Below are 27,185 nucleotides of genomic sequence, written 5' to 3'. Positions count from 1 at the left end.
ACTCTTTAGACACATTTATTTTCGATATATACTTAGAAAAGCAAATCGACAGCTTTAGCAATCTTTCTTAACAAATTTGAGTGTATAAAACTGAGGTTGGTCCCCGGATGGCTACGAAGAGTAGAACAATCCAGTAGGCAGACAGAGTGGACAACCCAAACACGTAGTGGCAGCAGACAACTATCAAACAATGTCGCCCTGACAGTTTTTAAACTAACAGCCCATCTTCACCGGTAAACAATGTGACCAAGTGAGAAGAAGACCTCGGCGAGGACTGTGAGAGACGCATGACAACCAACTTTGGTTGTTGTGAGACGCACCATGACATCTCAGCCGAGGTAGGGAGACACAGCCGACGCTAGCAGCTACTAGCTGAACGCTAGCTTCCCAGTCCGACCCGTCGGAGTAAGTTAATTAGTTAGATAAGGTCAGCCTGCTCGGTGGCAGCGCTCCGAAGGGTTTATCTGAGCCCAGATTTAGCTTGAAACTTTGTTGAAGTGTTAGAGTTAATTGTTATTTTGTTTACAGATTAATGTCAAACTAAAAGCCGTGCAGGGTTTTAGCTCGGTAAGCATTTCGAGGAAGAGGTGGAATCAGCTGGAAACTGCAGGGTCGTGTGAGTTTTTGCAGCTGGGTTAACGGGGCTTGTGTGTTTATAGCAGCTGTTTTGTGTTTCCAGACTGCACATTTTACGTTCATGTTTGGAGAAAATGTACCGCTTCATAACTCACGGATTATCAAACCTCAGGCGTCGTTTCTTAAAAACTTGGATTTAGTTGGAAAACAGCTGGAGTCGGAAGTATGTGGGCGTCCAAGGCTCTTTAAAAAAAAAAAAAAAAAAACGCCGTGTGTGTGTGTGTGTGTGAGAGAGAGAGAGAGAGACTATATCTGAATATATCTGAATATATCTGCCGAGACCAGTTGTGGGTGAGGGGAGGGAGACGGGATAAAAGGCACACTATTAAGAAAGAGCTTAATAATAACTGATTGAGTGCAAAATGCAATGAGAGTGTAAAAAGAGGTGAGTCTAGAAGAAATGCTCAATGATTCATGGGAAGCCCCCAGCAGCCTAGGCCTATTGCAGCAAATCTAAGGCAGGGTTCAGGGTCACCTGATTTGCTCCAACTATAAACTTTATCAAAAAGGAAAGTTTTAAACCTAATCTTAAAAGTAGAGCAAGACCGGGAGTCTGTCTCCCAAACCCAAACTGGGAGCTGGTTCCACAGAAGAGGGGCCTGAAAGCTGAAGGCTCTGCATCCCATTCTACTTTTAAATAACCTGGGAACTACAAGCAAGCAGTCTATGAAAATGTATGCAATGCCTTCTAAGGATACTGGCCAAGTGAAGCTTTTATAATGTAAAAAAGCACTGGTCCCGGCACAGAACCCTGTGGAACACCCCATTCATATGAACAAACTGTTTGACAGATATTCTTTGAACCACTGCAGCGCAGTACTTTTAATACCTATGTCATGTTCTTATCTGTATAGTAAAATATTGTGGTCTATGAAAGTGAATGCTGCACTGAGGTCTAGCAGGGCAATCATAGAGAAGAGTCCACTGTTGCCACAAGATGATGAAGTCTAAATCCTGACTGCAACTCTTCAAATAAACCATTCCTCTGCAGATGACCATTTAGCTGTTTTACAACTACTCTTTCAAGAATTTCTGAAATAAGAGAAACATTGTTGAATTAGCTGAGACAGCTGGGTCAAGTGAGTAGTTAGTATCAGGTTGATGGTTTTGAAATTTCTCTGCCCCTGATTGGCAGCTCAAGTTCTCTATCTGTCCCGAGTGTCTTTATGGAGGTCATTAAACATTTCAAAAGGGCAAGAGAAAGTTGTTCACTAAAGTCACAACTACTGGCTATTTTTTTTTTTTTTTTTTTTTATAATAATTGATTTATCTAGAAAATAAAAGCCATGGGTTCATTCTTAAAAACAAAAGTGGAAAGCTAGACTTCTGCAGTGAAGGAATCCTTTGGTTCTGCTGGGGGCACTTCTGTTGGCAACCCCCATGCCAATAGGAGTGATGTGAATGGCTTTTGGAGTCACAAATCTCAAACCAGTTATAATGACTTTAACGAAAGAAAGAATTTAAAATGGGGAGATGTGTCAGTGACATCTTCCAATTACTTGATTTGAATATAAAATCAATCTAAAAAACATATAACATGAGTAGTAATCCTCTCCCCACACTTTTAGACAACACAGTAATAAATAAGTAATTGTTTTTTTTATCCTTTATTTATTTACACCCCCCCCCCCCCCTTTTTTTTTTTTTTTTCCCCCAAACACCTCAGTTGTAAAAGGCTGATAAGGTATTGTTATCACACTGCCGGATGGGAGGGCAGGGGGCGGGGACACCTAAGTTTGTGAATGCAATAACTCCACATAGGAGCTCCAAATTCATACCATAGGTGTAGCTACTAAAAATCTCAGACAAGTTTGAGTCTCCGGGATATTGACATCTAAACGTGAGGTCAAGATCACTTTTTCTGAAAACCTTTTGATTGCTATAAATCTAGAATTAGGCGACATAAGATTTTGAAATTGATCCCAAAGGTCAGTTTGTGTCTACTAGGTGGCTGAGAGGTAGCACTGACGGTAGTATTTTTGTTTTTTCTTTTCTTGTTTTCCATCAGTCATCTGATAAATTACCAAATGTTAAGGCAAAAACGCTTCAGAGGCAAAGCAGTGTGGTCAGTCATGACATTGACTGTCAGCCATTTTCAGCAAAGTTTCAAGATGTAATTTTACCTCATACTACCTGTGGAGACTTGACTTGAGTATCCTTGCCATAGAGGTGGTTCTGCATTATCTTAAATTTGAAACAGATTAGAAGTATGCCTAACATTTGGCAGGATATATTTATCTGATTTGAGTGCTCAGCGTTTGTGACTGCTGTCTCACATTGCTTTGAATTTGTGTTGCCACTGACACTCTGCAAGATTTTTCATTGAAGTGTGAACTGTTAGAGATGTAGGTGGAATTTGCTTCCTTTGGCTGTTTCAGTATCAGTACTGCTTTCTTGTGGGTAATTATGCAGGGTTGTTATTTTGCTGTTTTGTCCTGCAGTCACTTAGATTGTGGTATTTTGTCTTCTGTGAGTGGCATTTGTATGCTAGAGCTCACACTTCTGTCTCCCAAAATTCAATGGAGTCAGCCAGACTCCTCAAAGTAGTTGACATGAGCCCACAGAGGGTTATATGGATTTTTTTTTTTTTTTTTTTGAACACCTCCACCCTGCTTGCTGGCTGCTGTCTTTCTGTGTGGAGTCTGCATTCACCCACCAAAGATATGTATGTTAGTTTAACTTGTGATTCTAAATCAGCTATAGGCTTGGAAGTTCTCTTCTGTGTTAGCACTGTGACCTGTCTCCGGTGTAACCCACCTGTCACCTTTTGACCGATGGAATACTCTCCAACTACATTCTCAAATCTAAGCTGGATAAGCAGAAAAAGTGTATGAAAGAACAGTTAATAGAATCTTTTTAATGGTAATGTTTATTGTAGACGTGCTATCAATACAAATGAAACTCAAGTCTGTGGAAAACACGCTCTGTTGTCTTTGATTTTTCAGTATTTACCATTTACCTTTTACTTTCTATAAGGTACTTGGGTTGTTTCACTTGTGCATCATTGTTATCACCATATACAATCTTCAGAACAAAAGCATTCATGACTGTTTTGGAAGACTATCCAGTAATTTTAATACAATTAGTTGTATTGTTTAGCCCTTACTGTTTTTGCGGAGGAGCCTGTTACTGGTTTGTGCTTTCAAAGGAGTTTGGCCTTATGCATTTGGCTTAGTCCCAAATTTTTGCTGTTACACTTGTTGCCATGGAGGCATTCCACTGGGGCCGCTCTCAGCGAGGATGATAACACTGTTTTGGGAAGAAAACAGAAATTTTAAAAGGTACATTAAATGCTTAGTTTGCGTGAGTATATCCAAAGTATGAAGCATGTATTGATTTCTTGGAAATGCTTCCATTATAATTTATTATTGTAAACAAGCTTTCTGCCAATGACAGAATATCAGGACTATTAGTTATAATCATCTATTTGATGTCTGAAGAGCTGCATGTTATCTTTGGGGACTAGAAAGAACAGATGTGAATGTTTTTGGTGAATCCTCAGGGCACCTGTGAGTCCAATTACAAATGTCTGTTGATATGACTGATGGCACCTTCTCCCATTAGACTTTGCTGCTCTGTCTCTGGGGTAAAGAAGAGTATGATATGATGCCCTAAAATTGTAGTCACTAAATTTTAGGATCTCTTAAGCCAAACCCAGTTTCAGTAATAATGTCAGAAAACAAATAAGGGCTGCATTACAGTCTCAAATCATTTAGTTAACCATGTCTCCATAGTTTGATGGTAAGCTTTCCGTTTTATTTTCGATCTCTGTGTCTGGCTATTTTGTTATGCTGGTAATGGTATTCTCTTAAAAGCAGGGTTCAGTTAACATGTGACCTTCTTTGTAATCTTCTGCAGTGCACACGATGGAGAGAGGCACCTCCTTCGCCTCCGAGCATGGCAACAGAGGGTCCAAGAAGCCAGCCAAACCCAAGAACCTAAGCCTGAGAATGTACCCCTTTTTGGGGAGCCATACAAGGTAAAACATGCACCTGTAGGTTTTAATTATTGTGGTTATGTATAGCAAGGTTTTTTTTGTGTGTGTGTGAGGGTTTTGGTTTTTTTAATGTTCACGACTACATTGTGACAGTATGTGCAGAACAGATTTAGGCAGTTTTTACATCATGAATACAATATCTGGTGTATTTCATATGCATTTAAAGAGTCCTACCAGATATTCCTTCTTTAGTCTTTGCAATACTGGTACATGACCCAGTCTTTACCACTTTCATTTCTGTCTTTAAATCTATTCAGTCTCCTGGAAAGTGAACATTACTGATCATGCTTACTCACTATAAAGAGGATTTAAAAGAGGTTTTTTTCCATTGCCTTAATTTTAATTGATGGTTAATTGTAGCGACTTTTAGAAAACTATTGGATAAGAATAAAATATTATTGGGTTGTTTTTTGTTTTTTTTTTCTCCAAGGGTGAAAAGAGAAGGACTATATGTAGCCTGAGAGGCAAAAGCCAAGGCCTTGTGGTCAGCTTTTTATTTAGTTTTTTTTTTTTTTTTTTTAATTCACCATACTCCCTCTCCTGTGTGAATTTTAGGATCTAGAAACCTGCTAAACATTTCTTTGTGAGTTTTACTACATAAAAGTGAAATAGGAAATATTTCCAGGACAAAAATAGGATTTGATATGCTGATGGATTCCTCTCAGTTCATCCATCACTATAAAGTTGATTACATTCAAGAAAATGTGCTGAAGATTTTTTTTTTTTTTTTTTTTTTTTTTTTTGAATATCTATTTGTTAATTTTTGGAAAAATGTTTTATGACCTGAATATCGGCCTTCTATTAACATGTTGATCCTTTTTGTAGACAAACAAAGGAGATGAACTTTCCAATCGAATCCAGAGGATGCTGGGCAATTATGAAGATGTGGATACTCCCTCACCCCTTTCCATTGAGACAGTACCCACTCCCGCTTATGCAAACTTCTCACAGTCTGATCAGGGTCAGTTAAACACAGATAAATCAACCAAACCTCCATTTCAGAACCAGGTCCTTTCCATGTCCACCCAAAGCCAGAAGGAGCCTTCTAGTAACTCCTCGCACCCCATGAGAGGAGTTACCACCACTTCCCCGACTCACCATGGACATTCATCCACTTTCTCAAAGCCACCTTTAAACCACAGTCAGGGCAGTCAGCTTAACCACTCATCACATCATCATCAACAACAGAAGAACGAAGTCTTCTCAGACCTCAGGGACCGTGCCAGTCTTTACCACGAATTGTCTGATCAGTCTGACGATGTTAAGCCGCTACCCTTCCTACATTCCAGTGACCATGATCACATGGACACTGACACTAAGGACACTGTTGATGGATATCAAGGGTCCACAGACCATGCCCCTCAGTCTTCCAGCAATGTCGATGTTTCCACATTGAAAATTAAACAATCCCCTAAGGATGTATCACTGCCTCAAGCTAACAAAACTAACGCACTACCCTCCCAGACTTTTCCTCTCCTCTTGTCGTCTAAGCAGCCCAGTGTAGTCATGACCCAGAAGCCAACAGCATACGTGCGGCCCATGGATGGGCAGGACCAGTTGATCACAGAGTCACCTGAGCTAAAGCCTTCACCAGAACCATATGCTCCACTGCCAGAGTTGATAGGCAAGTCTGACCTGGGTAAAACAAAGAAAACGCCACAATTTTTGGAGGTGAGTTAATTGTCTTAGATATTACACCTTAGCAACTGTGAAATGTGCAATTTTTTTTTTTTATTAAAAAAAATAATGACAAAGTACTCAAATTTATTTGAAAAAACCTAAATGAAATGCATTTATACAGCACTTTATCCAATTTTGCCTCCCATACTCTTGTTACTAATGGCTGGCAGTGGGCTACCATGTTGCTAACCCAACTTTCAAAACTTTGTTGGGGTTAAGTGTTAACAACACAATCTCTCCTGGAACAATAATGCTTAAAGAGGTTGATATGGTGCTATGGTAAATGCACTTTTCGGGATGCGTTATAACTAATAAATAGGTTTGAGTGTATCGAGCCAGGAGAAAGTTAGCTTGGCATAGATGCCACACAGTCAGTAAAAGTTAAGCTTGTTGTTTTTGCCTTATCACTTGTACCCGTATAAAGCAAACAAGACGAAACCTATCAGTTGGCGAAAGAAAGAACGAGGTTATTTGGTTTTTACTCTCAATGCCAAGCTAAGATTTCTAGTTCATGGCTGGAATGTCATATTCATCATCAAGTGGTAATGTTGCAAGAAAACAAATGTCAAAGTATTCATTTAAAAGAAATGTCAGAAATGTTAGTAAAAGATAAAAAACTTTTCATACAATTTCAAGGTTAGCTACTGCCACTTGAAGTCATTCATTCTGTTGAGCTTGTGATATTAAGCACACAAGAGTCAAGAGCTGGAGGGAATTTGGTTTTGTTAATAATGTGCAATATTACAAATACAGTCGTATTACAGGCGAATTATCTTTAATGTCTCCACAATTTGTGGTGATTCTGCTTGATTGTTCACTACGTTGAAAACATCTTGTTCTTTTTTTTTTTTTTTTGTTTGAGAATTTGGCAGAACTCCAGTTGAACTCTATTCATCGGTTCTCTATCACACGCACAAACATACACCCAACCCTTGCACCTGCACTGCTCCGCACCTCCCCCTTACCCTCCTGCAGCAGCAAATCGGTGCTGAATGAGCTGCAGTATTTTTGCTGCTGGGACAAATCCAGTGCAAGATAGCTTCACAGTGACTCACTTGCATTTCTTACTAACACCTCATCAGCATACGGCTATAGATGTCTTATGAACTGTTCTGTTGTCAGAAGCACAATGTAATCATTATTGTTTTATTTTACGATCGGATCAGTTCTACAATATTTATCACAAGAGCATGGAAACTTCTGAAAATGATGCAGCGTCTTGAAAGTTTACTGTGTAAATATTACAAAATGTCTTTTGAGCACGTGCTCATGTCTTTCTCAGGTGGACAGTATGATGTTGCAAGCAGCCTGTGTTTTGTGTCTGTGTTTTGTGACCTCAGCTGGCTCTGATAAATTCACCCCTAGGCTCAGCAGAACAATAAATGAGCTTTGTCACCAACTTGCATAACTGCTCTGGGGGCCCATTCAGTCTGACCTTATCTCAAACACTATCCATTCAGAAGGAAAAACTGGGAGAGACTCCTGAAAACAAACAGAAATGTGGCATGTGGACTCATGTGTATGTAGTATTTATCTAATGTAGCTGCCTGATATAGAGTATTGACTGTTGTTGTGTATTTTGAATGTTTAATCAGAAACACACACCTCAACCCATTGTTTAGTCAAATGTCATACATATGAAATAAGATTTTCCACCCTCTTATGCAGAAGTCTTTCTGTATCTAGCACAGGGATGAAAGTCTTTTTTTCTTATTATCTTATAACAATATTCATTACTATTACTTTTGAAAACTATACAATTTTTTTGGAGTTAATGATGTAAGATGTTGAAGACAGATTTGCTGATCTTTATTTTGTTTAAAGATCTTTGGGTGCTTTCAGAATTGAATAACTATTGTTTTGGGGGTTTTTTCTCCGTAGACAAAGACGGATGAAGCTCGATGTGTGGAGGACATCTTAAGGGTAAAAATACCTGCTTGCATTCTCATTTTCAATTCAAAGGCAAAGGATGAAATTAACAAACTTGTTGGGACTCCAGTGAGAGTGTATGCAGCATGCACCACACATACAATAAATATCCCTTTGTTTTTTCTCTCTATAGGAAATGGCTCATGCTTGGCCACCTCTCCTAAAAACTATACGCACACCAAGCACAGATGAGCCCCCCAAGTCCCCTTTCCAAGCCAAGGTGAAAAATCTGTCCTGATTTTATGTTTCACATGTCTGTATAAGTGCAGGGGTCTTGGTTGCTTTATTATTTCATTTTTTCAAACTTGCAAATATTGTGCAGAGGTTAGTAACTGTAGTCTTAATTCTTCTAAGGTGCTACAAAGTATTTTGTGGATTTTATATATCTTATAGTTTTCAATGAAGTCCAGATTGGCCAAGTTATTTTCTTTTAAACTATAGTCGTGCAAAAGCCCCCTCAAATTTTGACAAATTGACATCAAGTACTGTGGTGTGATTGAGTCACACACTGGCAATAAGTCCATGCAGCTGTGCAGTGGCTCTAGACATTAGGAGATAATTTACACATCACTTTTATGCTTCCCCAAGGATCGATATTTTTGGCTTTCACTAGTGTCAGCCAAAGGTCAACTTCTCAGTTACACAAGTCAAATAAATCTGTGATTAAATCAGCTTTTCTTTTGTGTTTCTCTCAGAATATTTTTTTCATGACCTCTAAAATCAGCACAAAAAAAATCTTTAAAAGCTGTAACATAGGTCTTGTTGCTAAATTGAGCGTAAATGTGGGCATTAATGTGCAGATATAGCTCAAGTACAAGTATGACCTCGATTAATGCTAGCATGTTTTTTTTATCTGTCTTTACAGGAAGCAAAGCATGCCTCTTCATGTCCAGGACAGAGTGAGTGAAGCAAAGAGGCATTCAGTCATGAATCAAGCAACATTAGTTAAAAATGCTGTATTCTATATTATCTTGAAAAATCGGCAGTGAATGCAAACCAGGTGCTAGTCTGTTATGTTTGTGGTTGATGGTGGTAGCAGGCGGCTCTGTCATGTGATCTATTAAACAGGCTCTACAGGCTCTGTTCTGTGGCCACAGATTTGAGAAACCACCCACAGTTTTATTTCATCTTATCTAAATGAGAGAAGTAGTGAACGGTGTTTTACTTCTTAGTTTGCAGTTAGTATTGTTTTCACCATGATGACTTTCATTTAAGCAACAGCACACAGCTCTGACCTATCAAGGCATAGATGGAGGACCTGTGAGGGTGTACTATTGTGTCTGGCACTTAAACATTGGCATCAAGTCCCTTGGGGGTCCTGTGGTTTGTGAGGTTGCTCAATCAGATTGAGATCTGGAGAGTTTGATGACTCCATCATTGCCTTGCACCCTTTGTAATATTCCTAAAGCTTTGCTGTTTCTGAGCTATTTTACAGTGTAGTCTGGCATATGGTAATGCAGGAGTAGGCTCCTGCCTGGGGAGTGCAATGCGCATGTACACCCTGGTTTGCAAGCATTTTTTGATAGGTGGTAGGTGTCAGTGTATAAATACTTAAATGGTAGGAATCAACATAGCATTGTAACAAGATGATCGGTGTCATTCATGTAACCTTTCTGGAGATCAGTGGATTTCTCCATCAACGTTTTTACATGAAATGAATTAAGTACAACTATGGTGCTCTCTCAAAGATGGAAAAATGTTCTATCGGCAAAGTGAGTGGAGACGGTGTATTAAGTCTTCCTTTAGCTAGACATATTGGTTAAATGTCACCAAATTTCAGGTCCTACTGGCAAAGGCAGATGTGCAGTTAGACTCTCAGCTGTTGAAGTACCTGCCATCAAATATGGGGGGTGCAGTGTTTTACCAACACAAGTTAAATGTACACACATCGCAAATATCCATGTACTGCATTAATTCCATGATATGAGACATAACCTTTAAAATCCAAACTCTGCCACTAGATTTCAGTGCAAAGTTTACAAAGGCTTAAAACCACTTTGAACTTCCATTGTTTATTTTGTGGTACTAACTTGTTTACTTTTTCCAGGAAACCATGACTCCTCACCTCCTGAATCATCTCATCCCAGCCAGCAGATGTCCTCATCGTAAGTGCCGTGGTAGATAGCTGAAATGTGAATTGCCAGCCAAAGAACCATGCTAAACGCAAAAGGAAATCACTGGTTTCATGGAATTTATTGAATTATTTTTCTAAAAAGACTTTGTTTTTTTCCTCCACATTATAAAATATTAATAGCTGTTGTTATTGGCTACTCAGAGAAAAAGGTTGACTGGCATCAAGATCAGAAAACAAAGAGCATAAACAACTGCACATAAAGATCATTATGCATTATGGATTATTCGGGATGATGGTTTTTACTATGATTAATCATCGTGTGTTATATCAGCAAACGGTGGCAAATTTTATTCCACTTGCCTCACTCCATATTTAAGTAGTACTATTTAACTTAACCCAAGCATATCAGCATTATTATTGTTATTATTATTATTGCTAATGAAAAGGCAAAAAAGTTCAATGTTACTTGAAAAAGTCTAAAGTGGTCTATTATCAAAAAAGTAGCAGATTAATTTAAATAACTGATTATTTAACTCAGTCTTTGTGGCTCTAAGTTTATTTAAAAAAACGGCAGTTATCAAATTATTCCTCTCATCAATTTCTTCCTGGCACATAGTTGCCGTATGTATTACTACTAGAGAAAAACTGAATATTTATCCAGTGTTTGTGTTTTTGCTGAAGTTCATTTGAAGCAGCACATTCCAGCGGGGTAGAGTCGATGAGCTCCAGTGAATCAGAGAGTAGCTCGGGATCAGATTCAGAGAGTGAAAACTCCACTGTGGAGCCACCTCAGCCCCCAGCTGGCACTTCAGTTAAAACTGAGGTAACCATTCATTTCATTTATGTACATGTAGAGAATATATTACTCTCTTTCTGTTCCTAAAAAATTTTCTAAAATCAACTTGTGTTTGCAGCCTGACGCCTCAGCAGTGAGCCATGAGGACTGGCAGTTGGGAAACTGGATCAGGTCCAGCCAACCAAATTCTGGCAGTGAAAGTCAAAGCGCGGTACTTGTTCCTGAGAACGCTTCTCATAAAGAACAACAGTTCACTCAAGACTTCAAACACTCCAGCGTTCAGGTGGTTGACTCCACTGGGGAGTCTCAGCCTCAGCTTTCTTCTCACCAAAAAGAGTTCGCAGACAGCACTGCCATTTCTCAGCAAAGCAGTGAAAGCTCTCAGGACAACTGTTGTCTGCAAAGTCGCCAAAAGTCTCTCTCTGCTGATGTGAACAGCTCAAAGAAATTCTCAAAATCGGTGAAAGGAGGTTATCCAGACCGCACTGATGCAGCAACCCCTGTGAAATGTGAGGAAGCTGTAACAGCTCAAACAAAATACCCGTGTTTCACAGATAGACCCAAGGTAAAGACGAAAGTAGGACACTGCAAAAAAAGCAAGGATGGCAGTAACAGTAAAAGGGACATTAAAAGGAATAAACTCGGTTCACAAAATATTCCTAACTCCTGCCCCAACCAAAGCCCTGTTCAGCCTGCCCCACCAGTCAGCATCGGTTGTAGCAAATCCGGCGCAGAGACCATCTGCCAGAGGGGCACCGAGATGTCTCACAAAACAACCCACAAGCACTTAGAGAAGCCTGGGCATACAGCCAAGGCTTCTCGGGAACTCGAGAGGACTCCCAGATCCCTAATGGTGAAGATAGAGCTAAGTCTGCTCTCAAGAGTCCCCCAGACCTCTGGCATTCACCAAGGGATTCCCAGCACTGCAAAACAATCGGCACAGGTCACGGATCCAGATAAAGTAGGCAGTGGTACTTCTGCAACACACAACCACACTAAAACCAGCAGGAAGAGTAAACCACAAAATGTGAGAAGCATGAGATTTGGTGCAGTTCTAGTAAACATACATGTGCACGGAAAGTTTTTGTTTTATTGCTTGATTTTCCTCTTTAGGCTGAGGTAGACAACAAAGGTCTTCCCAGGAAGAAACAGAAGCTGGAAAACAAGAATGCTTCCTTGACTAAAGTTTCTGTGAAACTGAAGTAGGTCCCCTAAATTCGTCAGATCTTTATCATTTAACCGTCTTACACTGTGTACCTTCAATTGTCCTCAATCGTCTCACCTGTAGATGTTCAAGCCATCCAGCAGAGGCCCAGCAGCAGAAGAAGGCCAAGAAAGATTGTCAGCACCCTGAACCATCTGAAGATACTGCTAAAAAGTCAAAGCTTCAGAAGAGCCAGGCGAAAACACAAGAATCGAGTAAGAAAACAGAAAAGAACAAGGCGTCGCATAAACACAAGAAGAGCAATGGAAAGTGCACAGAGCATCCACAATCTGAAAGGGTAATTAGCCAAAAGTTAAGAAGTTTACTCAGCTAACTAAAGTTATTACCTTCCTTCTTTTCCTTTAACCAGTGATTTGATTAAGTGATTTGTAATCTAATCAGAATACTTGGCTCTTAGTAAGCGGAATCACTCCAATTTTAACCAAGATGTACCCTGCAATCCTAGAATAAGTCCCTAAAGGTCAGCTTTGCTGTAACATCATCATCACAGCCCCTCAGCAAAGCTGTGGCTAACAGGTCCTTGCTCAAATTTGAAGAGGGGTAAGATTCATTGCTCATAATGTCAGCTAATATCCTGCTTATGTATTTTTGGAACTCCTGTCACACTAGTACTTTATCTCACAGACAACATCCAGTGAAGCATTACATAAAAGAGGCCAAAAGACTGAAGCATAAAGCAGATGCAGAGGTAGGTTTTCTTTAACTTGATTTTATAAAGTCTTATCCAGTTCAGAGTCATACAACTAACTAATGACCAATATGTACATGTTTCTCTCTCCGTAGTCAGATAAGCTCAGTAAAGCTTTCAACTACCTTGATGCTGCCATGTTCTTTGTTGAGAGTGGCATTGCCATGGAAAAAGATCCGCAGACGTTGTTGTCTTCCTACACAATGTTTGCAGAGACTGTGGAACTCCTCAAGTAAGAAACTGCATGTACCAGAGCTTGTTTGCACTATTATAACTTTTGTTGGTATAATGGCAAAGCTACAGAGTAAAAGTGCTCCAGGTTTTGGATACATGTAACAGTTCAGCTAAGTTTATTCTAAAATTGTTAACATTTTGAATGGAGCCCATCTGATACAGTAATTTTACGACTGATACAATTTTTTTTTTTTTTTTTTTTTTTTTTTTTTTTATTAATCTGATATTCCACTACAGATTTCTGTAACATTTATTCTCTGCCTATCTGCTTGGATCATCTGGTTGTTGTTTTTGTAGTGTTTGAACCGTGTGTTGCAGGGAAGCTGCAGAGTGTCCTGTTGTGGGCAAACTATGTAACAATGTAACAGTGTAACTCTTTTTTTAAAATTTCATTTATCCACTGTTATAATCAGCTAGATAAAACATAGATAAGTGACTGATATCAGCCAGTAAAATGAGATCACAAGTAATGTGGACTCGAAGTACTTTTAAAGTAAATAATTTATGTGATGCAGAAGCAGTCTATCATAATGTGATATAAAATCGTAATGTTCCCATGACAGCCTTATAGAAAAACAATAGCATCTTATAATGCTGTTTTAGTTATTACAGGCAATTTTTACTGTGCTAAGCCTGACACCAGGATAGATTAAAAATTCAAGAGTGAATTAATAGTGGAACCAGAGGCATGCCTGTTAATCATGTCGCCAAGTTATAGAGCAGGGAAAAATGTGCCTTTTAACTTTCCAGCAAAACTCAAGCAGGTAATTTATATTTCTCTAGAAGAAGAAGACAAACACTTGTCACAGTGTAGCTATGGTATTTGTATTTTGGTTCTGAGTTTGATCCATGACTTGATGTGACTTTCTAATTTCGCAGGTTTGTGCTGAAACTTAAAAACTCAGTGGACCTTTCTGCTCCACCCCCAGAGAAAGACTTTCTAGTTTTATGGTAAGGTTTAAATGATGATTAATGTGCTGCTTTCTCCATTCATTACAGTTTCTGAGACCCTATTAACCTATGAAGGTTTGTCTTGATGCCTCCTCATGTAACGTTAGTTCAGGCTGTATCACTGGAAACTGACTGATGTAGTAGCATAAAGTTCTTATTAAACAATTCCCACATGTCTAAACATGTTGTCAAAGAAAGCGTAAACAAATAGAAATAAGAAATTAGGAGTTGTAGAATAGATGGATAATATTCACTATTATTCTGTTTTTGTTTGTTTTTTTTTGTAAGTCATGTGACCTATAAGTAACAGTCATGTGTGTCCTGTAGTTTGAAGTGCCAGTCTCTCCTGCAAATGGCCATGTTTCGACACAAACACAAAGCTGCACTAAAGTATTCAAAGACCCTCACTGAACACTTCAGTGTAAGTATTTAAAGGAGATGGCTTGTAATGGCAGATTGCCTTATTACGTGTAGAAAATGGCATTGATGTATGAGTACAGGAGCTGGTCAATATTTGTTTTGCTGATTAGATTTCTCTTACAGAGCTCTGCTCAGGCAACACACAATCCTCAAACATCCAGGCAAGTCATTTTCTTTCTATATTACAGTAACAAGTACATTGCTCTCAACTGTGTAAAGCATATCATAGAAGACATTCTGTACTTATATTTTTTTTAACCTTTCTCCCTTAGAGTGGGAGACAACCTGTCCACCTGCCTGCCATCTCCAGCCACCACCTCAGGTCCTAGCTCTAACCACAGTGCCAGTGGGTTGGTTGTGGGCAGTACTGTGCCAGTTCCTCAAGCCATTGAACAAATGACTTTCACCTATGTCAACATCACATCATTGTTTTTGAGTGCTCATGACATCTGGGAGCAGGCAGAAGAGTTGGCACGTAAAGGCAGCGGTAAGAACAAAGGAAAAGAGACCGAAGGTTAAAGAAGGTTAAAACGACCTGGAAAGCACAGTGAATGTTTGTAGTGTGGAGGGCCTTAAAGGCATGGTTGTGCTTTTCTAACCATGCAGGACACTTTATTTGCTTTAATAATGATGCAAATAGTTACTTGTCGGATGTTCATAAGCAATTAATCTTTTGATTTTAAAAACTCCAATAGGTTTACAAGAAACATTTTATCAATCATAATCCACAAAGCGTCATCATCACAGGCAAAGGATGCAAAGTTGGTCAGCCAGTAAAATGTAGTTGTGCAGCTGCAGTGAGAAGGGTTTTCCCCCTCATAGCTGGCATCTGCTTGACAAGGATTTAGGACATAACAAAAAAATAGTGTATTTTTTAAATACACTATTGTGTGAGAAACTAAGGTAATTTTGAGAGAATCTGCAAAGTAAAGATAGTAAACTAAGGAAATATTGAAAGATCCAGTTGTTTTGCTTGCCCTGTTGCTTTGTTGTTCCTGTGGGCAGCTGACATTCTCAGTATGCATCACTGACTAACTTGTACTGTGCTACATCACATTTATTTAAAAAAAAAAAAATAATAATAATAATAATACTTAAAATTGTTTGACTGACTTGTTTTTGTTTGTGGAGCTTTCCCATGCTTTTGTTTGCATGTGTTTCAGGTATGTTGGCAGAGCTGGACACTGTTATGGGGCCCTTAAACCTGTCTTCAGATATGACCTCCATGGTCCGCTACACAAGACAAGGTGTTTACTGGCTGAGGCTGGACAGCCAAAAGGTATGACACTGAAGGCCTGTGAACCCTTCAAGCTGCCTCTCACTGCCTTAAATTCACTTTGGTATGTTTACCCTGATCACAACCTCAGCTTACCCTCAGGCTTGTGCCATTTTTGGCATGGACACTGACTAATCTCGTCAACAGTATCGATGCGGATGCATGCTCTAAAGGCTAGATTTTGGATTCCCCATCAAGAAGACGACACACACTGATGCTCTTGTTCTTCCTGACGCTTTGTTTTCCTGGCACTTTAAAAAACATGGACGTATGCTGAAAACCACACCTTCACATGATGTCAGAAAATACTTACAAATCGGGGCTTAACGGCGTTTGGATGGAAGCACATCGGATATTTGTGAAAATGGACTTTGGTCCTACTTGGCAGATAAACACAGTTCTGGTGGAAGTACTCACAAAGGTGTTACTTATTTATGCTGATTATACCAACTTTTGTTATTGATGTCAGGAAACACAGCACTTAAATGATATTTAGACTCAGTTTTTCCTGGTTGATTTTATTTCGTATCTGTTTCATTCTGAAAGTTAAACTTCGGCTTTTGTATCTTGAATTTTTTTTTCTGCTAAAGACCATGAAGTGTGTTGCAGAAGTGCCAGATGGTTACATTAAATTGGCATTTAATTTATTCATTTTAAATTCTCCATATTGGAATCTGTTTTCTGTTGTTTCAAATTGGCTTTGTCAGATTGACAGCACTGTGGTTGTACAGAGACACAATGCAGGTGCAATAAGGAGACTAAATGATGAGCATATGCATTAATCACAATCAGATGAATGAAGGTAAGTTGGGGTACAGCTGACATATGAACAAAGGTGAGAGGCAGAGTTGGAAAAACTATTATTTCAGAGGAGCTGTATCTGCACAGGCATTTTTAGAAGCTGTTGTGTATCAGGTGCAAGTGTAGTCTTGTTGATTTCAAGCTATAAACATTTCATTTTGTGTCTTACCTTTCTGCTCCTGTGAGGAATGCTGTTTTTGTGTGAATGATGATTGGGAAGTACCTGACTCACTGGTGAATCATGTTTCGTGGTTTTTGGAATAATGGTGAAGTTGTGGTACGGGGTGAGCTGGCTGCTGTACCGTTTAACTGTAGTGCGTAGTTTGTTAGACCAAAGCAGACTTCATTTTATTCCTGTCATCAAGTCAAAGAAGATTGCACATTTGGCGTTCTCCTCGTGGAAACTATAGCGTACAAGTGTCAAATAAAAGCACGCTCACATTGAAAGAGTTTCTGGTCCATGTGATCATTCCTCCTGTCCATGCTGGCTGTTAAAAGGTACACAATTCACAGTGCTGTTTTTGTGTAGCCAAATTCTTGCTACATACTGTTAGTTGCACATGGTTGGCACAGACAACCAGGTATGAAAATATCTTGCAACCTGATCTCATCTCAATTTGTGCATTTATGAGGTGCAGCTGGCCAAACATGGTACATCCTCAGGACAAAGGAAGCACAGTGCTACTGTTATATCACTGCTAATGCCTAAAGCTTTTGTTGAGCTTGCTTAAAAGAACAGAAAGGTAGAGTCCTGGCTGAAGTCGGCCATTACAAGCCAATATGGTCAGATTCAGTGGACACGTCACTGTTTTTAACTTGCATTTTTCCTTATATGCTCTTGATGCAGATCAAATGTAAACACAGGTCACTGGATCTGCTTCCAGAGATGCAGCTGAACACAAAAAGGGAATTTTGAACAAAAAGATCAGATTGAGTTCGGCTTACAAAAGCATTTTTATGCAAAATGAGGACTGTGGATTTTGTCCCCTAACACTTTCATTTTTATTGCTTCATGAACAGAAGGAAACATTTCAATATCCAGTGATCGTTTCCATGCATGCAAAATGTGAACCTAGCCTTTAACCAAAGGCGTGTCTTCAAGTCCTTGTGTAAACAAAAGAAAAAGGTCTTTCTTTGGCTGTGATGGTGGATGTAGTGGTTCACTTTAAGCCTGTTTGTCAGTCTGTGTTGCCTTTAAACTAGATTGTTGTATTCATTAACAAAGGTGACTCTATGTAATGTTCCCTTCAGTTTTTGCACCAGTCAGCTTGATTTGTGTTCTCACACTTTGGTTGGCAAACTTTAACTTAATCAGTGGGAAACCATAGCTTACTAATGAGAGTTTTGAGTATTTTGTACTTAATTTCAGCACATTATTGTGCAGAAGGGCTGTTTCCAAGACCAACGTGACTGTGGTAGTCATTATTGTTTACTCCAAGTTTGGCTCAAAGCAATACAGTTTGAGTTGGTAACATTAGTTACACAAGTTTTGTTTGTTTTTTTTTTCTACACAGGGAGGGGGATACAGAAATGATTAGTGAGTAATTATTGAAGCAGAAAAAGAAACTTTGGTTTAGACTAGTGCCATACGTGCCACTGGGTTTTGGAAGTTTCACTTTTTAAATTGGTCGTTTCAGTGTAGTTACAAGATTTAAATAAGGGCTGAAAAACGATCAAAGTATTCTGAATTTTATTTTCTCATAAATAAAATTATTATTCTTTTGTAAGTAAGGACCGCGTACACTGGTGCCATGGAATGTGGGATTACATTTTATGTACAGATCTTCAGCAGTTTCTTACCTTGGATGCCTCCATGAATGGAAACTGCAAAATTTGTCATTCAGGATTTATAAATTGTGCAACTTTATCAGTTTTCTGAATTCCTGGGTTCTTGTACTTTCTCATCTGCGGCTTTATTCTCATTATCTTTGGTTGTTGGTGCTTCATTTATGAGTTGCGCCACAACAGATTTGTCCAAATAATTATTTACTGGAAACATGTCTAAAAATGGTTTTTGAAGGATGCTTGTTTTTCATTTTGTAAAATATGTAAAAAAAATAATAAAATTTTGTGTTGCAGTGTACAGACATGAATAAACACTGGAAATGAAAACACGGTTGTTTACGTTTGTTTATTTAAAAAAAAAAAAAAAGAATAATTTGGCACTTTGCTATAAAATCAGCAAAACAGCAACTGGCTATATATCGACATCATTACTGCTGCATGTGGAAAAATGCGGAAATGTTATCTCACTATATTTTAATGGTATTAGCTTATTACAACATGTTGACTGGCAGCGCTGATTCCTCACAGCAAAAAGTTTCTGGGTTCAAATCCACCGGCCAGCTGAGGCCTTTCTGTGTGGAGTTTGCATGTTCTCTCTTGCCCTTTGAGAGCAGGGATAGTCTGCATTGTATAAAAATAACAAACTATATTATTGATTTGCAAAAAATATCAGTGTTAATGCAAAAAGCTTGACGATTTATGTGTCCGATTCTCCTACAAAGTTGGGGTTGGTAAAGGCAGGCTGCAACACAAGAATGACATGAGTTTTAGCACTGACATCAATACATTTGTTTAGCCAACCATGATGGGCTAATTAAAAACTTACCACATCAGTTTTACTGTTCCTTGCTGGCCAGCTCAAGGTGCTCGGTTTATATCCACGCACACTGAAGACGTAGAACAGTAGTCCTACTATTATGGTGACGACCACAATGACTGCAACGACGACGCCGGCTATCAGCCCTACGTCTGTATGGAGACAAACCAGCTCAGGTGAGATATTAACCAGCTAGAATCACCCCAATGTCTTACTTTGCTTATACCTATGCTATTGTATTGTATTCTAACATGCTCAATAGTTGTGTCTGGATGTTAAATTGGCAACAAAGACAACATAAGGTTGAGGCAGATGGGAAATTTTAGAGGAAATAAAACTTTAGTCTGTGTGTGGTACTAAATAAAATACGGGGATCAGTACACTTGTTAATTATGGCAGGGGACATTATTAACGGTTGCCATGACCATTCATCCACAACTTAGTAACTGAAATCCACACTTAAACCTGTAAGGCTGCAACAGGTGAAAAGTTGGGGAATTTCCAAAGTAGTTGTGATTTTTGTCATCTGGGGACCACGAATGTCCCCAAAGTCTGAGAAATCCAAATGGGAGATTTTGCTCTACAAGGACTAGCTGATTTAGACCTGTTGTTGTTGTTGGGGTTTTTTGTTTGTTTTTTATTACATGCATGGCTTAAAAATTATTTGCTGGCATGAGAACCAAGATATATTGTAAAGCAACCATATTTGTCACTTACTGTTAGCTGGAGCTTCAGTGGGATAAATTGGATTTTTGTTCTCATCTGTTTGATAAACTGAAAGACAGATTTACAAAGAGCCTGTTATTCCGCTGCTTCTCATTACCAAATTCAATAAGCGTTATTAAAGCTGCAGAAATTGCCTTACATCTGTGCTGCATTAAAATATCTAAAAAGGGAAATAGAAAAATGCTTACACTGAGGGTGGCGGCAAGCAAAACTTTTCTTCTCCAGGCAGTTGTTGTCATTCCAGCGTCCATCTTTGTACATCTCCACACAGTTCTCGGCCATGTTCCCTGGGTGAAACGCTGCATTGGGCTCATTGGGAGCCCAGTTGAGGAAGCTTACAGAGGTCTCATCGGTCCAGGCCCAGCCAACTGGAGGTTTTAAAAAAAAGTTGATGCATTTTACTGAATTAATCCCTGGTACAATAGCCTTGTGAAAGCAATGAGTCTCTCTCTTTTTCTTTCCATTTTTAAACTCACAATTGTTATCCCTAGTAAGGCCAATCCAGAGGTTCATATTTTTGCTGTAGTTGAGGCTCTTGATGAATTCCACCTCTGCTCTGCTGTGAATGGAGACCAGCGCCATCCTGGCTGCCTGGCAGTAGTGTTCAGAGTCCGGCCAAGAGAATCCGACCTCACCGCTGTACACATAGTAACAGTACTTGCCATAGGGTATCGCAAACTCCAGACACTTCCCATCACCAGGGGCGGGAGTGGTTGGGGGTTTCTCTGAGAGACAAGTGTTATTATTAAAGGTTATATAAATGAAAAAATATATAATTAGTCAGAAACTGACTAAAAGCAATTAAAAACAAAAAAAAAGTTCAGTTCTGATTGAGCTTGTACCTGAGGTTTTCTTGCAGATGTACGGTTTCTCTAGGTCACACTTGGTGTCGTTCCAGGTCCCGTGGAACATCCTTGAAGCATGCATACTCACACAACCCTCATCCTTAATGTTAGTGGGCTCTCCTGGTCCCCACTGAGTGAAAAAAACTGGCCAACCATCTGTCCACATGTAGGAACCATCATCCTGCATCACAAGGCAACAACATATGATTAAAGGTTTAGATTGTTATGGATCACACAGTGCCATTAGACAAGCATCAAGGAAGTGACTCCATAAGTGCAGAAAAAAAACAAAGAAATACCAGTGAGTGAAGACACAGGAGGTTTAAATCCACAACTGATTACTCAGCTGTTGTTTTTTTTAATGGCTCTGGTAGCTTCTTTCATATTAGAGATGTCTGCCTTTGATTCCCAGTTTAATCGAAATGCATCTACTTTTTTTTAAAGTAAATCTTCCTAGTAATATTTTCTCAATACTTTTTATAAATGTAGGATATTTACTTGCAATGAGGTATTTTCAGCTTCTATAATTAGTGGCTTTCCTGGAGTATTTTTGTTCTATTTGTAGCATATTTAATGAGAATTCTTCTGAATTCTACATGGAACAAAACTTTTCTGTTCCTCTCTAAACAGCACCTTGCGCTTCAGTCCAATCCAGGCATCAGCTTTTCCCTGCAGGACTGCTCCAGCCACAAAGGCCTGGTCGTAGCTCATGTCAATGCTGGCCAGATTGCCTCCCTCATTCTTGCAGGCTGCCTGAGCTGCATCCCAGGTCGCTGGCTTCTCCACCAGTTTGTAACAGTTCAGGTACCATGAGATGTAGCCTGATGGGCAGGGGCTCTTTGTGGGAGGAGGCGGCTGGATACTGCTTGCTAATATTTAGGGAGATTGACAAAAAGGTTTAAGCTAGCATGCATTTAAAATGTTTTCTGTAGTCTGTGAAATGCAATTGCATCTAAGCAGGAAGAATTATCTCTGGAGTGTTTACTAACATTTCTTTCTGGAGCAGACGAAGCTGTGATTCTTATCACAGTTGTCATCGTTCCATTTGCCAGTTAACAGCGGGCTATGAGTAATCGTCACACAGTTTTCCTGTTGAGCAAACCAAGAATAGTCAAGGCTAAATGTGTCCTTTCCCTGTTTATGAGCCCACAACTTTACAGTACTTTCCCATCTGCTTCACTCGATTAGTGATAATCTGAAGCAAAGTGTCCTCACCGCTCCATTCGCATTGTTGGGCTCTTTGTCATTCCAGTTGGTGTACAGAACTGGGCTGACCCCATCGCTCCAGGCGTACTGATTCTCCACCAAGAGATCTGACAGACCGATCCATGTGGGGAGCTCCAGGTCCCTCAGGTAACTAGCAACAAAGTCTGTAGGAGGGAACAGAAATGTAAAGAGTCGTCTCTGTGGAGGAAACCTCTGTTCTAACAATGTTATGTTTAATGGTTATATGCTGAGCTTACCATTCTCATACTGGTTATCAATGACTGCCAGGTCTCCACCTTGCTCTCTGCACCAACTTCGAGCATATGACCAGTTTCCTTTAATATCATTCTTCTTTCCTTTGAACATGAAGCACTTATTGTTGAAACGCAGCCAACCTACAGGGGAGGAGGAAAATCGTAATGAGTAATAAACAGAGAAAAAATACTCCAGCTGATGTGAAAGAACCTGCAGCATTAGTCAGCCTGTGTGATTTAACCAAATTTGTATTTAAACTGTGTATGTTACCTGCAGGACAGTTGCCCTCCCAGGGCTGTGTTGGTGGAGGCGGGGTGTGAATATCTCCAGGGAACTTCTTACATACATAACCTGCTGAAGCCCGACCACAGTTGGCATCGTTCCACCCACCTTAACAAGTCAGAGTATATTGCACGCATCATTATAGTTAAGTCATGAAGACACATTAGCTAAAAAAAATAGTGTATTTGATCTAAATTGTCAGTTGACAGAAGGTGCAGTACCTTGATGTCTGTTCATCTGCACGCACTGCTCCTCCCCGTTAGCATTGTTGGGCTCACCAGGAGCCCAGTGAGTGTATGTCATAGGGGAGTGGTCGACCCACCTGAGCACATAAAACAGAAATTTAAATTTCACAGTTTTACATTTAAACAAAAGATTTTCCTTATCTTCAAATCTGTTAAAGTATGTTGAATGTTTTTAACCAGTAGTAAATTTGTGAATTTGGTCTAAATTTACTAACCAGAGCAATGATAACAATGGTCACATATATGAATACCTAACTTATCATCATCAGTGTGACAGCAACGCAAATTAGGCCAAACAAAAATAACACAGCACAGATTGAATGCATGTTTTTCTCTTTGTAATCAGTATGGCATTGTAGATAAGTGAGATAAAGATGAGTCAACATGTTCCGGTATAAGGGCAAACCTTTCCTTCATAATTTGATTCAAACTGTGGGATCTTTGAGGTTGGGGCAGCTGTTCTCTAAATAAATCAGGCAATTCACGTGGTGTTCATCTAAGCAATGTGCATGTTGATGAAGTTACTCCTGCCGTCCCACACGTGTAAATATGTGCATCGTTCTCATTTTTTCTGCATACTGTGAGGTTGCAAATATTTATTGAAGTCAGATGAAATAATCTGACTTACAGTCAGCTGTGGGCACCTTACAGTTTTTGCATTTTTATAGTACATAAAAGGAAAAAAGGAAAAGCAAAATGTATGAAAATCAATTTGTGAATTTGTAGGGCCCCGTGAGTGCCCAGCACTGAATTAACACACAAAGATATTTTCTGTCTCTTGGCAGTTCTCATTGTGGACTGATTTTTGTGTATAAATGTGACCAAAAAACTAAAACACAGCAAACCAAAGACTGTAAAACTTTGCTATTTGTAATACAGCCCTGGCTTATGCAAATTTTGTTCTGACATTTTCTCTCCCTCAGCATGAAGTTCTGATCTGTTACATTAACCCTTGTGTTGTCCACGGGTCATTTTTGTCCTCTACAGAAATCTTTTGCTATCAAAAATATGTTTTTTATTCATCAAATGGTCTGAAAATAACAGAAGTTATTCATTACTATACTATGCATGATTGGAATAAGTTTTAAGTAATTTGATTTATTTATGGGGTTTTTATTCGATTTTATAACACCTGTTGTCCTCGTGGACAAAAATGACCCCAAAGTACAAAGTGTTGCAAAAGGTCAGATTTTCACAACATACTGCTATCAAACATCTTTGATCTTGGATCACTGATGTTTGGGGTCAAGCACTGGTCATAACAACCACAACAACAACAACAACAGGCAGCACAATGAGGAGGCAGGTGCTCTATATTCAATAAAATGTTATTTATACTGCGCCAAATCAAAACAACAGTCGCATCAAAGTGCTTCGTGTTGTAAGGTCGACCCTACAATAATACATACACAGAAAGTATGCTCACAAGCCTCCATTGCACTAGAGATTTGCATACTTTGATGAGCATACTTTTTTACCATGTTGTGCAAAGCAATGACCAGTAGGACAAAGCACATATTGTCCTCTAGTATAATGAGGAGGAAGAATCAATGTTCAGGAAGATCCAGGGTTAGAAGATATAGAAAATATTGTCAATATTTAGAGCACATGCTACCCTTTCTCTGAAAAAGCACATCACCCACCTGCAGAAGTGGAAGAAGGCTATGAAGTGAAGAAAAGTGATGAAGAATCTGAACTATGTTCAAGTAGGTTCTTGGGCATCCAGGGCATTGTAGTCTGAGGAACTTGGAAAGAAAGTGACTGGGCTTCTTGAAGTTTCTTGAGTTTTCAGAATGTGAAACTGGAATAGAAGATGTGTCAGAGGACTGCACATCATCCATTTCAATTATGATGAAGACAAAGAATCAAGCAGGAAAGAGGAGTCAGCTGAGACGGAGGAATATTTGCAGTAATGTGAGGAAACATTGATCTGGTCTTCTAACATCCCAATGACAGACGATGCCTGACTCTCTCATGTGCCACAGAGAAAGATAATCTATCACAGTCCAAGCACATATGCCAGGTCCCATACTCCTTCATTGGCTTTCTACTCGAGTACTGAAAGCATTATACACAGTGTTCTGCTTGTATTCTGCTTTTTAACGTTCACATGCCAATGGATGCATCAGAGACCAAGTTGGGGTTCAGTAACTTGCCCAAGGACACCTTGGTAAGAACTCCAGACTAGAGCACACAGAGACTGAACCAACAACCATCCAATTAGCAGATGAGCTGCTCTACAGCTAACTCAATGATGAACAAGGAGGGACAACAAGAGGGGAAAAAAATGGATCGAATGCAGCTGTAGTCTTATGTGGGTATGTTGATTCTACATCCGGTGGAGTCGCTACGGACAGTTTATGACATCCTGAGTCTGGTAGAGCAGTTTTAAAGGTGACACAAGATTAATCATAGAAGCGCAAAAAGGATATAATTTCTTGATAAAGACACAATAGATGATCATCGTGCAGGGCCCCGCCCGTCGGGCTATATGATCGCCCGACTGGAGATATCACTAGCTCCGCGACGTTGGGCTAGCGATTTTGCGAGCCCTGTCGTTCATGACACAAACGCGCTCCCATTTGAGGTGTATGGAACAAGTGGGTGTTTCTCCTGCTGTGATGTAAGATCCTGATACTGATGTGACTGTATGAGCACAAAGTCCCGTTCAGAGGACTCTGTCCATTCCAACAGAACATCCCAAGTAAACCTATGAGATAAAAACATGGCAGTATGTGATGCCAGGTCCAGCTGTACATGGAACATGCTAGTGTACCGATGGCAAACGTCTGGCCTGCAGTCAGGACACGCGAGTTGTCCCTAACATTGCAGGTTTCCAAAAGAAAACAATCATCTGTAACAACTTGTTTACTGTATATGACCCTTGCCTGCAACTGCAGAAAAGAAAGCTGTCCATGATGGGACCAGTGCAGAGGAATAAACCTGAGCTTCCTCCTGCACTTGTGTCAAATATGGACATGAAAGTTTGCCTTCACTCAGACCCATGCCCTGGTGTCCTACCATGCCAAAATATAGAAAAATGTCAGGTAATGAGTTGGAATAAAGTTGAATAAAACCTTGAAACACAGAGATGGATGATATTTTATACTTATGGCTTTATAAACAGTCAAAGCAAACAGGGTCATTTTTGACCGCAGAGGACAACAGATGTGATTATTTGCTGCCAGTAAAAAACTTGAAGTAGTTTAAAACGGCTTTCTAAATTAACTTTGACATATACCCGTCTGTGATCATCTGCTAAAGCAACTGACTCTGGTTGTGAAACGATAATCACAATAACTGATGATTTGATTTATTTTTACCCGAAAACAAAGAAAAAATTCATTTTATGAGGTTTTTAACAGACTTAAATTTGAAATGGAATAAAAAAATGTGTCAGAATGTTTGAATTAAGTTTTAATTAAAAGTGGGGAAAAATCCACTTCATAGTAATTAAGTATCAATCAAACCAGATGGGGACATTTTTTGACCCCTGAGGACAACAGGTGTGATTATGTGCTGCCATTTAAAAATTATAAATGGTTCAAAAAAACTTTTTCACTAAAGTTCAACATAGAGCACTCTGTAGTTAGTCAGATAGTCAAAATTATCTGAACTTTTAAATATTTTATTTTCTTGTTTTGTTTCCACTCGAAAACACAGTGTATTTTATGTAAACAAGGTCTGGTGGCCCTAAAATGTAAAATGTTGGGTAAATTTTGTGTTAATGTGTTGGTCTTAAGTAAAACTAAGATGTAACATTGAATTGATTGACAAAGTATACTTTATATTTTAAAAACAGTCAAATGAAGTGGGGACATTTTTGACCCCTGAGGACCACAGGTGTGATTATGTGCTGCCATTAAAAAATGTAAATGGTTCAAAAAAATTTTTTCACTAAAGTTCAACATACAGCATTCTTTAGTTAGTCAGATAGTCAAAATTATCTAAACAATTAAATATTTCATTGTCTGATTTTATTTTCGCTCAAAAACACAGTGTACTTTATGTAAACAAGGTCTGGTGGCCCTTAAATGTGTAATGTTGGGTAAATTTTGTGTTAATGTGTTGGTCTTAAGTAAAACTAAGGTGTAACACTGAATTGATTGACAATTTATAATTTATACTTTAAAAACACTCAAATGAAGTGGGGACATTTTTGACCCCTGAGGACAACAGGTGTGATTATGTGCTGCCATTTAAAAATTATAAACACTTCAAAAAAAAACTTTCTCACTAAAGTTCAACATACAGCACTCTGTAGTTAGTCAGATAGTCAAAATTATCTAAAAATTAAATATTACATTGTCTCATTTT

General features: G+C 39.1%; 2 protein-coding genes across 4 annotated transcripts in view; one reads left to right on the top strand and one right to left on the bottom strand.

Moving 5' to 3' along the window:
• Positions 1-99: 99 nt before the first annotated feature.
• aff1 (AF4/FMR2 family, member 1) lies at positions 100-18,819 on the top strand. Of its 2 annotated transcripts, none has more exons than XM_031754500.2 (19): positions 100-338; positions 4,495-4,615; positions 5,459-6,304; positions 8,195-8,236; positions 8,376-8,462; positions 9,108-9,141; positions 10,290-10,347; positions 10,998-11,139; positions 11,231-12,139; positions 12,226-12,314; positions 12,401-12,614; positions 12,783-12,877; positions 12,962-13,025; positions 13,121-13,257; positions 14,139-14,210; positions 14,538-14,631; positions 14,754-14,791; positions 14,903-15,117; positions 15,794-18,819. In XM_031754500.2, the coding sequence occupies exons 1-19, from the start codon at positions 322-324 to the stop codon at positions 15,913-15,915; spliced, it is 3,396 nt and encodes a 1,131-aa protein (XP_031610360.1). In that variant the 5' UTR covers positions 100-321; the 3' UTR covers positions 15,916-18,819. The 2 variants fall into 2 exon arrangements, with proteins under 2 accessions (XP_031610360.1, XP_039470408.1); XM_039614474.1 differs by lacking the exon at positions 100-338 and adding an exon at positions 460-616.
• LOC120440940 (macrophage mannose receptor 1) overlaps positions 18,819-27,185 on the bottom strand; it is a 23,845-nt gene continuing 15,478 nt past the window's right edge. For both annotated transcript variants that reach the window (XM_039614473.1, XM_039614472.1), the window contains exons 39-50: positions 22,845-22,945; positions 22,612-22,731; positions 22,344-22,481; positions 22,096-22,250; positions 21,870-21,969; positions 21,514-21,749; positions 20,878-21,061; positions 20,512-20,760; positions 20,224-20,403; positions 20,027-20,083; positions 19,319-19,461; positions 18,819-19,234 (exon numbers count right to left, since the gene is read on the bottom strand). In XM_039614473.1, the coding sequence (XP_039470407.1) occupies positions 19,190-19,234; positions 19,319-19,461; positions 20,027-20,083; positions 20,224-20,403; positions 20,512-20,760; positions 20,878-21,061; positions 21,514-21,749; positions 21,870-21,969; positions 22,096-22,250; positions 22,344-22,481; positions 22,612-22,731; positions 22,845-22,945 (1,708 nt within the window). In that variant the 3' untranslated portion in view covers positions 18,819-19,189. The remainder of the gene's footprint in view (positions 19,235-19,318; positions 19,462-20,026; positions 20,084-20,223; positions 20,404-20,511; positions 20,761-20,877; positions 21,062-21,513; positions 21,750-21,869; positions 21,970-22,095; positions 22,251-22,343; positions 22,482-22,611; positions 22,732-22,844; positions 22,946-27,185) is intronic.

The sequence above is a fragment of the Oreochromis aureus genome, linkage group 7, assembly GCF_013358895.1.
Source record: "Oreochromis aureus strain Israel breed Guangdong linkage group 7, ZZ_aureus, whole genome shotgun sequence".
NCBI lineage: Eukaryota > Metazoa > Chordata > Actinopteri > Cichliformes > Cichlidae > Oreochromis > Oreochromis aureus.
The sequence above is the reverse complement of the archived record's forward strand: the minus strand, read 5'-3'. Positions and strand labels throughout refer to the sequence as shown.